The 16,055-nt window shown below is 41.9% G+C and overlaps 2 protein-coding genes across 2 annotated transcripts; one reads left to right on the top strand and one right to left on the bottom strand.

The window, feature by feature from the left end:
- Nucleotides 1-440: 440 nt before the first annotated feature.
- Nucleotides 441-8,370, bottom strand: LOC147169232 (ectonucleoside triphosphate diphosphohydrolase 7-like). Its single transcript, XM_086082342.1, has 14 exons — nucleotides 8,186-8,370; nucleotides 7,561-7,648; nucleotides 7,236-7,394; nucleotides 6,846-7,051; nucleotides 6,599-6,749; nucleotides 5,652-5,755; nucleotides 5,306-5,365; nucleotides 5,078-5,226; nucleotides 4,243-4,409; nucleotides 3,636-3,840; nucleotides 3,424-3,543; nucleotides 3,253-3,338; nucleotides 3,006-3,167; nucleotides 441-2,043 (listed from the first exon to the last, which is right to left on the bottom strand). The coding sequence occupies exons 2-14, from the start codon at nucleotides 7,566-7,568 to the stop codon at nucleotides 1,827-1,829; spliced, it is 1,794 nt and encodes a 597-aa protein (XP_085938468.1). The 5' UTR covers nucleotides 7,569-7,648; nucleotides 8,186-8,370; the 3' UTR covers nucleotides 441-1,826.
- A 145-nt stretch (nucleotides 8,371-8,515) lies between these two features.
- On the top strand, nucleotides 8,516-15,528 carry LOC147169231 (mitoferrin-2-like). The gene is made up of 4 exons (XM_086082343.1): nucleotides 8,516-9,179; nucleotides 11,910-12,138; nucleotides 12,206-12,262; nucleotides 13,747-15,528. Exons 1-4 carry the CDS (start codon nucleotides 8,853-8,855, stop codon nucleotides 14,298-14,300), a joined length of 1,167 nt encoding a protein of 388 aa, XP_085938469.1. The 5' UTR covers nucleotides 8,516-8,852; the 3' UTR covers nucleotides 14,301-15,528.
- Nucleotides 15,529-16,055: the final 527 nt, after the last annotated feature.

Genomic DNA, 16,055 nt, shown 5'->3' with positions numbered 1-16,055 from the left:
ACATAAACATGAACTAGTTGTTTAAATTCTTATAATTGTATGTATTTGTTAAATTTAGTTTAGAATAAAATCCATAGATAAATAAAAATGCAAAATGAAAGTATATAATGTAGATGATAGTTTGGAAAAAAAAATTAAATATGAAAATTTTAAAAATTTAAATTGTGAATTGATGTAAAAATTACTGTAGTTACTAATTTATTTAATTTTACAAGATTTTATTGAAAAAAAACGTAAGCAATGAAAATTACTATGATCATGTTATCTAAATTATAATTATTTGTATGATTCATGTTTTTCTATTTTTCATACATTGAGCATATTATAAATTCTGGCAAAAATATTTGTATAATTTCAATCTGTTAATTTTGTTACACTTTTATATATATATTAGAATATTTTTATGATAATTCCATTTGAAGGAGACTCAGAGGTTATTAAAATAATTCGTTTTATTGGCATGGAATCATTTGTGTTCACATTTGGATTATATCTGCTCACTATTGCACCCTGCCCACATCGAAAGGCTGGACAAATCATTTTTCTGCTTCACTTTGACAACAAACAAAAAGGAATGTAGAAAAGGAACAACGCTTGTCCAGGCGCCTGATAAGAGTTCACAGCAGTTTGGATCAAAACATTTGATCTAAGATGTCATCACCTGTCCTCAAACGACAAATCTGGGGATGGGCAAACTACAGACACGTGGGCCAGCTTCATTGGGGGGAGAGAGAAGTGGGGGGGGGGGGTTGGATATTGTTAGCTTAATTAGCATAATTGCCTAAATCCGTATTAGCTGTCACAATATCAATGAAAAATGTCTTGGCTAAATGTAAAAAAAAAAAAAGTATTTTTCCTGAAATGTGCGTAGATTGTCAGCCATCAAGGTCATCTGCAAATATTGAACGAAGCAACTGGATTTGTAATTTGTTGAATTTGATTTAGAGAGCTAAGCTATTTGGCTAACGCAAAATTATTTTTAATTTCATTTAGAGCTCAATTATAATTAAAACAAAAAATCGAATTTGATCAAATGTGTCAAATATGTAACATTGTCTATTTCAATGATAAAATAATTCACTATTATTAAGAATGTGATTGTAACCAACCAGTTATACATACATTTTTAAAATATGCAAAGTTGTTCCTTTGACTTGAATTTATTTATTCATAATAAATCGATTCACCAATTATTTGGGGATGTAAACAAATTTTTTAAATGGTTATATGGAAAAGTATTATGGTAATACATTTGAACTTTTTAATATTTTTAATGTCATAATCTACCAATTTGTTTTAAAATAAATGTTTAAAAGTTAAGTGTATGAAATATTAGTTAACCAGGTCAATACAATAAAGAATTATAAAAAAAATAATCAGTAATTGAATAATTAATGAATTATTTCACAGAATGTGTCAAATTGTTGATTTTTTTTACCCATATCAATTAACCAATTACAGCGTGTACGGAAAGTCATCATGCACGTATATTGCATTTTTTCTTCTTCAATGTTCCGAAAATGAATGATATTAAAGAAGAAAAAGTGAACCAATGCATGCACGTGAACCAATTATAGTGCGAATGAATAGCAAAGTTGCAGATCTCGCCGCAGTCTGCCCCAAAATGTCGACGAGGGAATCATTCAAGTAGGACAGGACAATGATGTCATCATGTGCGGGGGAAAGCCTGAATTATAATCCGAGTGATCGCCCGATTAGGGGCTTCCTTATATGGTGATAAGGGAAGTCCCTCATCACTATACAGGGATTTTGATCTCCTAACCTATGTGTAGTCCACTCCATAAAAATCCCTTTTCGAAGGATTCTCAGGGTATGAGCACCTCTCCTTCATCGGCCCAGAGCATGTCCAGCGTGTCCGCCTGCCGCTGTTCTCGCTGGTGGATGCGTCTCAGGCGCAGGATGTAGAGCAAAATGGCCAACACCACCACCAGCAGGCACAGAGAGAACAGGTGGTGGTTGTAAACAAAGGAAGAACGCAGCCAGCTGGGGTGGTTCTGGCGCAGCGCCTCCTGCTGGAGGTCCCTAAACATGACATTGTACAGTTGGTGAAAATTCTGCAGAGGCACCAGTTCAATTAACAACAATACATTTGGTAGACTTATCCATTATAAGAATAGACCCACAAAAAAAGACTCAAGAAGTCTGCCAATTTAGTTTCAAAGCGGCCATTGTAGTGTCTTTTTGAGGGACCTTTTGAATGTTTTGAAAATTCAGCCCTTGAAGCCAGTTTCACTGAACAACGTGGAATTTGGTAGGGATGTCTATCACCAGGAGACCCACAAAAAAAGTCTCAGGATTCCCTGCCCTGAAAGACACAGGACCCATTTTGGTAGTGCCCCTCAGAATCTTTTTCAAATGAAGCCCCCTAATCCAGATTCACTGAGATACATGAAATTTGATAGCCATTTAAGGATCAATTTGCATTTGCAGTCAAAATACTTTGAAGTAATAAATTATGTAAATTTCAGCCATCAAAAAGCCAGTTTCACTTAGCACCGTCAACCATATCTATCGCGAGTAGACCCACAAAAAAAAAAAAGTCTCAAAAAGACACTGGAAGTCTGTCATTTTGGTTTGAAGTAGACATTTTGGCTCAGTAGCGCTCCCAATTTTTTTGCCATTTTACTAAAAGCTCTCTGAAGACAAATTCGTAACGATTTTGTCTACTGTTTACTGAATTTTAGCGACATTTGCTAAACGGATGGGTGACACAAAATTGTGGAGAATTTTGCATTTTGACAAATGATTTTTTTTTTAAATATTTGGTTTGGCCTCAAGTTTGCTTGTTTTTTGTGAACATTCAGCCCCCGAAATCTGTTATTTAGAAACATGAAACTTGTAGACATGTCTATCGTGAGTAGATCCACACAAAAAAAAAGTCTGCCATTTTGAATATGGGCAGCCATTTAAAGCTGATTTTGTCAGTTCAAGGATCAACTCCCTCCTCGAGATTTCCTCTGATGGTTACCAAATGTGTTGCGCACCTGAGTGGCAGGAATCGCGTTTTGTACAAGATGGCTCCCAGCGTCCACTGCACCTCCTTGTCATAGACCAGCTGCGCCGTCCTCAGGCTGCGGTAGTCGCTGGGGAAGCGGAAGCCGGCGTGCAGAACCTGGAACATCCACGCTGACTTGAAGCACTGGTACCTAAGGGACCATGCAGAGAAAGAGCTCAGCCGTCTCGACCGCGGTTCCTTAACCAGGTAAGAGGGGTTAAAAAAAAAGAAAGTACTTGAGTCTGTCGACGTCGGCCTGCTGGGAGAAGAGCTTATTGTCCAGGCGCTGTTTCAGTGTTGACCACTTGGTGGCGCAATAGTCCTACATCGGCACCAAAAAGACACCAGAAAAATAGTAAAGAACACTTGGGTTTTTTTTCTTCTTCTAAATCAGAGTGTGTCGTTACCCTGGCGGCCCTTGAATATTTGTCACCGTCGTACTGTCCGCCCATGCGCAGTACGTCCTCCATGCAGTAGTAAAACTCGGAGAATCCGTAGAACTCGCTGTTGCTAAAGTTGATGGGCGCCTAAAAACATGGAAATAATTACTCATACTGGACCATAAAAATATATAATACATGTTCACGATATATGTTTCTGTTGCAATTCTCCGTCTTACCTGGTAGGCGCCCCCTGCTGCCGCCATGCTGCCGTTGCGGAGGCCCAGGAAGGGTTGGACGGCCTCCAGGCAGCGGGCCCAGTCTCCCTGACCTCTCAGGTGTACGGTGCGGTTGTCTCGGACCAGTGTGTGCGACAGGGCGAGGGGCAGGCAGGGGTCCAGGTAGGGTTTGTCCTCGCTCAGGCCCGTCTGAGTGTTCAGGAACCTGAACCGCCGCCGCCGCCGACGACATACAAGCGCCCGTTACTGGCAACTAAGAAACGGTGCCGCTCGCTACAGATGACCGGTTTCGCTCAAAGTCCGACCAACCGATCGGAGGACGTAAAAATGATGATGATTCTTGAACTGGTCAGATTTCACTGATTGTGAAGTCGAGTGCATGGCAACGCATAGGGCCGAAATCTGATTGGACAAAAGAAACTCGATATCCACGTGTTTGTTTGTTTTTACTCGTTACTTTCTCTATTTAGTCGAGTGTAGAAATGACCATTTCAAAGCTCGATTGGAGTATTTGGAAAATAACAATTGAAATCAGATTTTTGTGATACCAATAAAGTTACTTACAAAAAAAAAAAAAAATCATCATTTTTGTGGCCTCGCATCGTACCTGCTGTTGTCCAGCGTTCTGTTGACGATGCGTTGGTCGTAGCGCTGTCGGGCCATGTTGCCGCCGAAGCCCAGGAAGGTGGTGACGTAGACGCGGTACACGTGCTCCGTGTGCTCCACGTCGCAGCCGAGGTTGAACTCGGCCAGGACGCTCTTGCCCGCCTCCTCCTGAAGCACCAGAGCAGCGTTAGCCGTCTTCCCTCGTTAGCATAGCATGCGTTGCTTTAGTATATTAATTATAGTAGTCAGTTATACAGATGTTGCGTCACTTAGTCATTATTTTGCTAGTTTGTTGTTTAATTGTTGCAGTACTTACAGTAGTTTGGTAGAGGATTAGCAACAGTAAGCAGTTAATTGGTTAAAGTAGTTACAGTAGTTGGTTAGTTGCATCTTAATTGGCTATTTATTCAGTGACAGTAGCTAGTTAATTCCTTCACTTTGACAGTAATTGAAGTTGTTAATTGGTTACAGTAGGCAAAGTAACTAGTAGTCTAACAGTAAGTTAGATTAGTTGAGTGCAGTCATTGGTTAGTTACTGTATTTTTTGTTTTGTCATGTCAGCAGTAAGTTAGTTTAAGGTAGTTAGATGGCTACAGTAGCTAGTTAAATGAGTTCATTGGTTGCAGTGTTTAGCTAGTTTGTAGGTTTGTTACACTAACTTGTAAGTTAAGTCAGTAATCGGCAGTGTCAGAGGTAAGTTAGTTTAAGGTAGTTAGATGGCTACAGTAGCTAGTTAAATGAGTTCATTGGTTGCCGTGTTTAGCTAGTTTGTAGGTTTGTTACACTAACTTGTAAGTTAAGTCAGTAATCGGCAGTGTCAGAGGTGTGACTCTGACCTCTTGCGGCGAGCTGAAGCTGATGGCGCCGGGCACCTCGTAAGCGATCTGGAGCGAAGCTCCGCCCATGTCCATGATGCCCACGGTGCGGCGGCGACTGATTGGCCGCTGGTTCTGCGAGCCGGTGGTCACCTCCACCGTGGCGTCCTCTGTGCCGCACAAAAGAACACCAGGGTTAGTTTTATGTTTTAAAATGTGCGTTGGTGGCAGCTTGAGTGGCCTCCTCACCGTCATCAGCGTGGTCAAAGCGGCCCAACACGAAGTTTATGCCGATCCATGCGTAAACGCCTTTGAACCAACAAAAACAGCTTAGTGCATCCATGCCTATTCACTACTATGTAAAAAAAAAAAAAAGTGACTGTGTAAACTATCCATTATTCAAATAGCTGTATTTGTGCTCTTTCTGAAATGCCATGAGATGGCAGCAAAGCACTATTTTGGTGCCATCTTGTGGCAACATAGTGAATCGCAGAAAAAGGAGTGCAAAAATGTCAAATAAGTTGAGCTTTTCAGCAAAGAATGTAGGATATGTTCACCCCAAAAAATAAATCCTACAGAATAAGTATTGGCTCACCTTCCTGCTTCCCGGAGATGACTTCCGCATGTGAGCGGGAAAACAGGAAGTCAATGTCGAGAGGAATGTCCTTTACCAGGTCGTCCAAGATGGCCGCCTGTTGGCTGCACGAAAACCAATTCAAAACACGCCTGGAACCCATTGATTGCAAAATGGCTGCCTGAGGCCTACCAATGACTTCCAAAAAAACCAGACAATCCTCATTTGGATACAATTCTTAGATGGGTAAGTTATTTTTAAGTTATCTCCTCAGCCCGTTTGCTAGTCATCAAGCTAGTAGTCACATTACTTAATTACAGCAGTTGGTTACAAAGATGTTAGTTTATTAATCAATCAGTAGCAGTAGTTTGATTAGTAGGTTGACTGGTAACTAGTACTGTCTAGTAACTACTTTACGTGTTAATTAAATGGTTCAGAGAGAATGTTTGTAGTTAGTTACTAAGTTGTCAATTAATTAATGTATTGGTTCGATTCTTACAGTCGTTACAGCAGTCTGTCGTTAGAGAAGTTAGTAGTCATAAGTGTTGGTAGTCCATTAGCAAGTTACTTAATTAGTTAGCTTGCTAGTTATCAAGATGATACAGAGTTAGCAATTAATTTGTGTTGGTTACTTACGGTAGTTACATATTTACAGCAGTTTTGCAGTTAGTTACTTCATTAGTGAAAGTAGTTAGTTGGTTGCACTTGTCAATGAGTTAGTCGTGTATTAAATACAGTTCTCAATTCAACTTTATTTATAGGGCACTTTAAAAACAACCAGAGCTGCATACAAAGTGATAAAGTAAATATTAGACATTTGTATTTACAGTAAGTAGTTAGCTACAGTAGATAGCGTAATTAAGTGTAGTTGCACTAGTTAGTTACAGCAATCGGTTGGTTACATACTGTGAGTGTCTTATTGGTTAAAGTAGTTGGAGATAACTATGTGAGTGTTTAAAACAGGATACCTGTCCGGCAGGAGCCTCATGCCGGCTGTGCAGAGGATGTATAGCGGCGTCTCCTTGTGTTTGTTCTGGGGCACGTGGTTGGCAGCGAAGCTGAGCAGAGGGTGCAGGTAGTCACTGGCACTAGTCGGAGATGTCGCCAGTGAGGAGATACCTAAAAGTGAACACAATCAATCACATTCACAATATATAGCTGGAGAAAAAAAATAATTTCCATGATTTACTATATTTTTTTTATTAATGTACTGACCCGGTTTAATCTTCTTGACCACAGGCTGACGGTCAAGGTCCCTCATCTGCCGGATATCGAGCAGCGTATGGGGGTTTCCGTTGTGAGGGGGCCAGTAGTACACGAAGACGCGAGAACCGCTGCTGCCACAGTCCACCACCACGCCATAGTTGAGACCCGCGTCCTGCACGTTGGTGGCCTCCATGGACTCGGCGCTGGACAGGTACCTGGAGGCAGCCAAAGGGTCAGTCATCAAATGGACGCTACTGTACCTTTAAGGCAGGAACCGTGTGAAGAAAAACACCTGCACTTGTTTTCTAATCACTTATCACAAGCATTTGTGTTTATTTACACCAAGGACAAAGCCCTGCATGAACCAAATGGTCTACAGATGAACATGCATCCACTCACTTGCTGAAGCGAGTCCCATGTGGTCTGCGGGGGCTCCGCAAGAGCCTCTGGTGGGTGCCCAGGAGCAGCAGGACCGAGGCGGCCAGCAGTAGCAAAAGCAGCTTCTGCCTGGGGGCCACGCCGCAGTACCAGGACGCTGGCAGGAACCACAACGTGATCCTGGACACACACGTAACACACACTTATGGACCTTTTAGGGTAGGGGGAAGGGGGGGGTGGCTACAGCTATTGCCACGCAGAAGTATGTGCGATGTTGTGGTGAAAGGGTTTTAACGCACAGCCATAAGAGCCAACACACACTGACAGGCGATGCGAGGTGCGTTACCGTGCCATATGTCCACCATGCGGGCTTGTTGAAGCACACAGCCGTCACCTCATGGTCGCTGAAGCTCCCTGCCGCACACAACTCTGACCTGTGTTGAAAGCATTCCAATACACAGAAACAGTTCTTGTTAATTGGTTAGTTGAATATCTACTTTGTCAGTCAGTAGCAGTTACAGTAGGTGGCAAGCTACAGTAGTAATTAGTTAAGCTGAATATTTTAGTTGGTTATTTCAAGCTGGTAGTTTAGTAAGTCAATTACTGAATTTTAAGTGGTTAGCTTCAGTAGTCTTAATGGTTAGTTAGTAAGTTTGAGTAGATAGTGTATTATTTAGTCAGTCAATATAACACTGTATATTGGCCACAAAGGATCATGAGATTACATATGAATTCACACACAATCACCAGTGTGCTTTTTCCAACAGCTTCTAGGTTGTTCAACACGCTGTCAAATATTACTACCTCCAGTTTACATTACGAGCCTAGCTTTTTTTATTTCTAGTTCTATAACAAGACATAATAAATCGCCAAAAGATGCTCCAGCTGAGCTGAACGTCCAGTGGTGTATTTTAGCATTCGAAATGCCAAAGCAATCCATATGGTGTTGTATGACGTCATTTAAAACCTACCGTAAGAAACTGCTCCTCGGCCGTGACGACACAGCCCGACACTTGTTGTTGCTTCGACAGACAATGAGACCAAAATTTGAATTATTCGAGGGAAACGATTAAATAATAATCGAAGGCGACAAAGAGAACCGTCCGTAAAAGATTCCGAACGTCCTACTTCCGGTCGGCACTACGTAATTACGTCAGAGAGCGTGGCTGAGTTTGAGTGCTGCATTCAGGTGCCGTAGGAGTCTTGTATATCGTTACGACACAAATCCGACGAACGTCAAAATTCGTATGTTATTTTTATAATATATTGGGTATTTATTTTATACCGGAAGTCGCAACATTACGATTACAAAAACAGGCGTCGAATTTAATCAGCTAATTGAGTTCACAAACTGCATCAAACTAATGTAATACGTTGATTCGAGGTGGCACATCGTACGTGCCCGCCTTTCTTAAAGTACGCACTGACCAATGAAACACGCTGTGCGTGATTGGCTGCCGTGTCAGCCAATCACCTGCTAGATATTATGAGACGTCACCACTAATGTCCCGCCCAGCCCTCGCTAACGTTTCCTGGAGGCTCCGCTACAGATGAGCGACCCGCCAAGTAGTGACTGTCCGGCGGCGGTGGTGCCAGTAGGGTGAGGCTGGCGGATTACTTTTTAAGCCCGCCATCTAAATGGAAGCGGGGGGCTTCGTGTCCCGGCGCACGTCGCTGGATACGCCGGGCGTCGACAACCGGGTCGCAACCGGAGCAGGCGTTCGATGGCAGGGCGGCAGGCTGCTGGGCAACACGGGAGGATTCGTCGGGGTTTTACCCGCGAGGGTGTCCGCAGAGCAGGACTTTTCCCCGGTGTTGCACCGAGCAACCGCGCAGTGCTCGACCGAGGCAGACGTGGACTATGAGGGGCTGCCCCAGGGGGCCACCACCGGCACACACATGCTGGCCGGAGCCGTGGCTGGAATTATGGAGCATTGCCTCATGTACCCCATTGACTGCGTGAAGGTATGGCGTCACACTAATTGCACAATTTCCATAACTTGTGAACATTTTATGACTAATGTCGACTCTTAAAATTTCACCAAAAGGCGCGTTGCGTAAAGCAGGTAGGCCGCGACGTGACCCTGAGCTCGACTGGCTACAAGCTAACAGGCTTGCAAGTAACCTTGTTGTCCGAGAGGTCGGCTAACAAGCTGTTAGCGATGGAGAAACGACGTGCAGCGCGGGCAACATTGGATTTGCATTTAGACATTTATTATGTAGAATTGAAAAAAATCGCATTTTCGGGTAAATTCCAGCAGATAAAGGGGACAATTGTTTGATGCGTAGCCTGTTTGACTGCCTCCACTGAAGTGGACCTGCTCGCATCCATTATCGGACACGTTCTAACTCAACTTTATTTTCGGTTGTTTCATGACGCACTTGATCTTGTTTTCTTTTTTAAATGCAAATTTAGGCACGTGTGACGATAGCTCCATCGGGCCGTATCTATTAGTGTCACATTGTCAGTGTTTGGTGAGAAGAAGATGTATGAATGAAGCCACGTCAATTTAAACGTGCGATCATTGCGAATAGTGCAAATGACGTTCAAGCTTATGTAACCACGAGCTTTTCATTTATATGACGTGTATTTGTCTGGACTTGGAAGGAGATAACATTGAAAACACCTTTTACAATGTCCGACAACGTTATCTTTTTAGGTTAAAGTTTAATTGATGCTCCCACAAACCCGACGACTTTGAGTCAAGTTTATTGCTTCTTTTTTAACACTTGGCGTACCGTAGTTAACATTGTCAAGAATCGGGTCAGAATTTGTGTTCAATCTTTTCATATACTTGCACAATTGAACTGTCTCAGAAATGTGACATCAACTTAAATGTTTTAACACGTCACATCAATGGATAACCCAAGAGTTTGTCGATTCTTAAAAACTGACGCAAAGGCCAAATTAGCACATCCACTAAAGTAGCTGATTATTGACTTCTATGAGGTCCTGAATACAAAACGATGAAGTCCACAAAATAAAAAAAATTGAGAGGGTTTGTTTGTACATCACAAATGACCATAGCAATCAGCAAGTTACAATTGACATAAACCCAACTGGTTGCCGTGATGTTTTTGTCCTGAACCTTACAAGGAAGTGAAGATTATTGCGGTTCAATTGTCCCTTAGCTCCGGGAAATCACAGGAATGTGCGATTGACAGCTTCCTCTTCGTCGCCGAGTCATCAACCCAACTTTCCAGCCTGAAGAATGCTTCTGCAAAGTTCCTCATTGTTAACCCTTCAAGACTGTTGGCATGTGCGCGTGTTGTTCACAAAAGCGTGGCACGGCGCCGTTGCGCGTCCTTCCGACTGGCCATGGCGCCGCTTAGTAAACAAACTCATGTGTCATTTGACCTGTTCGTTCGTTCGTTCATATGCTTCTGTCCACTGTGTTGCTGGGAAAGTCGTAAAAATTAATTTCCTTGTTGCGGAACTATAAAAACCTATTGTTTTTATTCTATCCAGAGACCCTCACAGCCTGTCGAGACCACAGCGTTGCTGCAGTTGGCGGCATTGTTTAAAAAAAAAAAAAAAGTGGAGCAAACTCAGGATGACTTGACACATTCCGCCTCGGGCCTCCTACTTTTTCCCCAGAAGTCGAGAGTGGGAATTTCCACAGAGACATCCAGGACGTTTACCTCTGTCCACATTGAGGACATTTGATTATTGCGTCATCTCCCATAACATGAACAAAAGTCCACTGTTGACCAACGGCTGGTATCTTTATACTGTCAATGTGGCGCCGTCTCGTCCGTCATGATCAGCTTTTCACCTTCCAATACGTTTGCTATCGTTGTTGTTAATTCAAATAATGATCAATACCTTTTAACTCATTCGCTGCCATTGGCGGCTAAAAACGTCAAAAATACATTTGAACTATTTCTATTAGTTAAAGTTTTTTCCCCCTTCTTTTGTTAACAAGAGTATGAAAAGCTAGAATTTAGAACTGATATAACATTTGTGATTAATCGTGAGTTAACTAGTAAAGTCATGCGATTAATTGTGATTAAAATTGTAATCACCTGACGCCCAAAAATTTTAATAATCTTTTTTTAATTCATTCGCTGCCATTGACGGCTAAAAATGTCAAAAATACATTTGAACTAATTTCTATTAGTTTAAAAATGTTTCCCTCTTTTGTTAACAATAGTATGAAAAGCTAGATTTTTTTATTGTACATTTAGAACAGATATAAAATGTGTGATTAATCGTGAGTTAACTATTGAAGTCATACGATTAATTACAATTAAAAAAATTAATTGCCTGTCGCCCCTAATTTTTTATATATATTTTTTTCTATAAATTTATGGCAGTAATGAGTTAAAGCTCCAATCACTAAATAGTTTGTCGAGAGCTTCATTTTTGTAGTTTTTACAGTTTACTTTTACCGCCACCTCCAGGGCTTATTAGGTAGTCACCGCCAAAGTCTTTTCACACTGCACTTAGTTTCCTTGGTGTTTGCCCGTGAGGCAGCACACAAGGACGACACCACCCTGGCGCATGCTTGCCCATATTTAGAAGTGTATTTTCTCCTGATGGCTTCTCGATCGCCGTTAGCGCTCTGAAATCGCTCCGCCAGCTCGTCTCCTATTGGACGGGGCTTGTGACGTCACCGCATCCTCCCAACATTTTTCAACTCGCTTGTGAATGCGCTGCTCTTGATTGGTCGAATTGTCTTCATCTCCCGCTAGACTCGCATGCAGAGCTTGCGGCCCGAGCCAAACGCGCGCTACCGCAACGTGATGGACGCCCTGCGGCAGATCGTGCGCACGGAGGGCATCTGGCGGCCAATCCGCGGCGTCAACGTGCTGGCGGTGGGCGCGGGCCCCGCCCACGCGCTCTACTTCTCCTGTTACGAGCGCATCAAGTTCACGCTGAGCAGCGCCATCCACCCCGGCGCCAATAGCCACTTTGCTAACGGTCAGTGAGCGTTTTGAGTGCGTGTCTCGTTCGAGGGTGTGATTTTCTAACGTGTGTTTTTGTGTAGGAGTGGCAGGCTGCATGGCCACCGTCATCCACGACGCCATGATGAACCCAGCTGAAGGTAAACGTGCTCGCAGGGAAGTCCAAAGGGTTAACATTTTTTCTTCCTTGCACTCTTAAATTATCGGGACCAGCTCATATTCGGCCTTTTCTAAATAATATTAACTCATTCATTGACTGCTTTTGACGTCAAAAATTCATTTGAACTATTTCTATTAGTTTGACACTTTTTCCACTTTTGTTAATAAGAGTATGAAAACCTAAAAAAAAAAAAAAATTAACATTTAGAACAGATATAAAATGTTTGATGAATCGTGAGTTCATTATTGAAGTCATGTGATTAATTACAATTTTTTTAAAAAATAATCGCCTGACGCTATATAAAAAAAAAAAAAGAAAGAAAAGATTATTAAAAATGAGGGCCGTCGGGCGATTACAATTTCATGACATTAGTAGTTAACTCATGATTAATCACACATTTTATATCTGTTCTAAATGTAAAATAAAAAAATCTAGGTTTTCACTCTCGTAACAAAAGTGGGAAAAAAATATGTTAAAATAATAGGAATAGTTCAAATGAATTTTTGACATCTATAGCAGTGAATGAGTTAATTTATGAAATGGTCAAATGTTCTGCCTGTAATTAATGTTAACAAAAAAATAATAATAATTTGTTCGAAAAATGTTTGCTTGTAGATTGGATTTCTGACCACACGCCGTCAAAGACAAAATGGCCCAAGATTATTTTCAACCTTATATCTCTATCTCACCTGTCGATTGAATCATAAAGTGAATTATTTTCTGAAGATCTGAGAACCGTATTAAATTTTTGTTGGACTTGAAATTTCAACTACTGTTAAAAGGGCATTTTTATTTTGGAACAGTACTTTTTGTTTTTGAAATATTATTATATTTTTTCTTTGGGCCAAGTTTCATTTTTTTCCTTTATGTTCCGTTCTGTTTTTTGTGTCTGCAAAAAAACAATCAATATGTTTTACGGGAAAAAATATATATTTGTTAAAAAATATGTATATATTTTGTTAAATCATCAGCTGGTTATTCAGGTATCGAAAAAAAAATCTGCCAAATATCGGAATCTGCCATTAAAAAAAAAAAAATATGAATTTTTTTGGCTCTAGTAAATTCTAAGTAATTGCTGATTACCTTAAACATTTCTTGACAATAATATGTTAAATGTGACCTCACTAGTCTAAACATGATTAATATTACATTTGTGGAATATGAGTTATGAAGCAAAATCCAGCCGTTTTTATCCATCTCAGAAGGCGGCCATTTTTCCACTTGCAATCGACTGAAGATGACATCACAGTTGCTCAGGCAACGACCAATCACAGCTCACCTGCCTCCTAAGCTGAGCATTGATTGGTTGTTACCTGAGACCTGAGCAACTGTGATGTCATGTGACAGCAAGTGGCAAAATGGCCGCCTTCTGATTTTGATGAAAATGGCTTTTGCTGCTACTAATGCAGTTTAGGGGGTTTGCCTTCCTCTTGAACTGACACATTTTTTGTCTCTGTCCTACAGTGGTGAAACAGCGCATCCAGATGTTCGGCTCGCCATACCGCGGCGTGCTGGACTGCGTGGGCAGCATGCTGCGCCAGGAAGGTCCGGCGGCCTTCTACCGCAGCTACACCACGCAGTTGACAATGAACGTACCCTTCCAGGCGCTCCACTTCATGACTTACGAGTACCTGCAGGAGGCGCTCAACCCGCACAGACACTACAACCCCACCTCGCACGTGCTGTCGGGCGCGCTGGCCGGCGCGCTGGCCGCCGCCGTCACCACGCCGCTCGACGTCTGCAAGACGCTGCTCAACACGCAGGAGGTGGCCGTCGCGCACGTCCTGCAGGCCGACGTGGGCGGCTCGCCGGCCGCGCGCCACATCTCCGGGCTGGCCGAGGCCTTTCGGACGGTGTATCGCACGGGCGGCGCGGGGGCCTTCTTCAAAGGCGTGCAGGCCCGCGTCATCTACCAGATGCCCTCCACTGCCATCAGTTGGTCCGTCTACGAATTCTTCAAATACGTCATCACCAAGCGGCAGCACGAGAGGCGCCTGCGCGCCAATGCCGACAAATGAGCCGGCCGCGAGCGCTCGGGTCGAGAAGCGCGAGAATTTTTTTCAATGAAAAAGGTCTCCTTCCGTTTTGGCCAGCAGATGGCGGCAAACTCGAGTTGTGTGAATCCTCTCAAACGACTCGACGTGCAAGCTGTCAAAAAAATATTTTATTCAGATGAGAGAATATATTTGACTTAAGTGCTCCATGCTAATATACTCACCATTTAGTCTTACTACATAAATAGTGATAGCAAACAAGCTACTACTAGCTTGAATTTGGCCCATTTTATTGACGTCACTTTTAAATTCCATCATCAATACATCGTACTATTTAGTATCGGCCATCTGCTGTCGATTAGGCCTGCTTTCGGTTAGGAATCCGCAAAAGTTGAATCTGAACTGAAAAGGCCTTTAAAAATGAAATTGTGTCCATCAACAAGAGTCCGGTTCCCTTGATTTGTCTTTTGCAGATTTCAATGATCTGGATGATTAAGAATTTACAAAAACATCCCGACTACAAACTCTGGAATCTGCCAAAATGGCTTCTTCCTGCATTTCGAGCATGGTCCCTTCGTACTTTGCGAAATGAAACAGTTTTTGTTTTTTTTAACTTTCTGGAAAATCCTTGAAAAAAATAATTCAACGTTGACACCATGTTCTGTCCGCATTGGATGATGTAGGTAAAAATACTTTGTAAACTACCATTTCCATTGGATCTCATTTGGGTCCCGTATTCCCAAATGGGAAATTGGCCAAAATGGTGCCTTGAGCCAAAATGGCCGGCTTCCTGTTCAGTTTTCATTATTGATATGTTTCGTTGTCACCTAAAATGCATATTCACCAGTGTACACACAATTTCGCATCAACCAGATGAGTTACGAATCATCACTTTGACGTTTTTAAACTAAACTTAGCTTTAAAAAAAAATTAATTAGCATCTCCTGCTTGCGTCCGAATATAACTCCAGGTGTCACGCTTGCCTTCAGTCAAACGCACAAACGTTACTGCTCCTTATGGAGGTCATACAAACAGTTTATATATTGTCTTCTCTTCTCCTGGGCTGTGCGCAGGCAGGGAAGGTTTTGTTCTGCTTTGGAAACCAAAGAGAACAACAACAAAAAAGTTAATAATGTGAAGAAGGAAAAGAAAAGAAAAAGCGGCTTGAGCTCTATATTTTTTGTTGCTTGTGAATAAAGGCAGCTCCTCGCAGAAGCAGGGTCTTCTCTTGGTGCTCCACTGAGACACACCAGCATTTGTCCATGACTCGTTTTCCCCCCCCCCACACACACACACTGTCTCGTCTCTGTCACCTTCACAAATGTTTTTTTTCTGTTAATAGCTTACATCTAATGAAACAACCTGATTTACCATCTCAAAAAATGAGACTATTGCATCTATTCATAAAGCACTTTTTGAAGAGAGTGGATTTACAAACTCAAAATATATATTTTTAATAAATGGGAATTGGCCTTTTCCCATGTGTTTGAATTTGGTTGGCTATTTAAACTGAACTATTGAAATGAAAATTTCGTATTCAGAATTCGAATTGACTGATATGCAATTGCATATTATGAGTGAGCCGAATGTAAGGGACTCTATAATTTAAAGCCTTTATCGTTTAAATCAAAATAGAATTGGAAAACAAGATAAAGTGGAACGAAAATTATGCCGTGCAAATAAATGGTAGTAGTTCCTATATTGACAGTAGCAGCGAAGTTAAATTTATGTTGTTGTAGTACTCCCGTGTGTTCAGCAGAGGGAACTGTTGTCTATACG

This window comes from Leptonotus elevatus, chromosome 8 (genome assembly GCF_054856555.1).
Source record: "Leptonotus elevatus isolate MCC_2025b chromosome 8, RoL_Lele_1.0, whole genome shotgun sequence".
Lineage (NCBI taxonomy): Eukaryota > Metazoa > Chordata > Actinopteri > Syngnathiformes > Syngnathidae > Leptonotus > Leptonotus elevatus.
Note: the sequence above shows the minus strand (reverse complement) of the source record. Positions and strands in the feature narration are given on the sequence as shown.

Coding starts and splice junctions, on each gene's coding strand:
- LOC147169231 (XM_086082343.1), top strand. CDS start 8,853: ATGGAAGCGGGGGGCTTCGTGTCCCGGCGCACGTCGCTGGATACGCCG. Junction 9,180..11,909: donor ACCCCATTGACTGCGTGAAG/GTATGGCGTCAC, acceptor ATCTCCCGCTAG/ACTCGCATGCAGAGCTTGCG. Junction 12,139..12,205: donor CAATAGCCACTTTGCTAACG/GTCAGTGAGCGT, acceptor GTTTTTGTGTAG/GAGTGGCAGGCTGCATGGCC.
- LOC147169232 (XM_086082342.1), bottom strand. Junction 3,168..3,252: donor GCCGACGTCGACAGACTCAA/GTACTTTCTTTT, acceptor ATGGTCCCTTAG/GTACCAGTGCTTCAAGTCAG. Junction 2,044..3,005: donor ACGCGATTCCTGCCACTCAG/GTGCGCAACACA, acceptor TGTCATGTTTAG/GGACCTCCAGCAGGAGGCGC.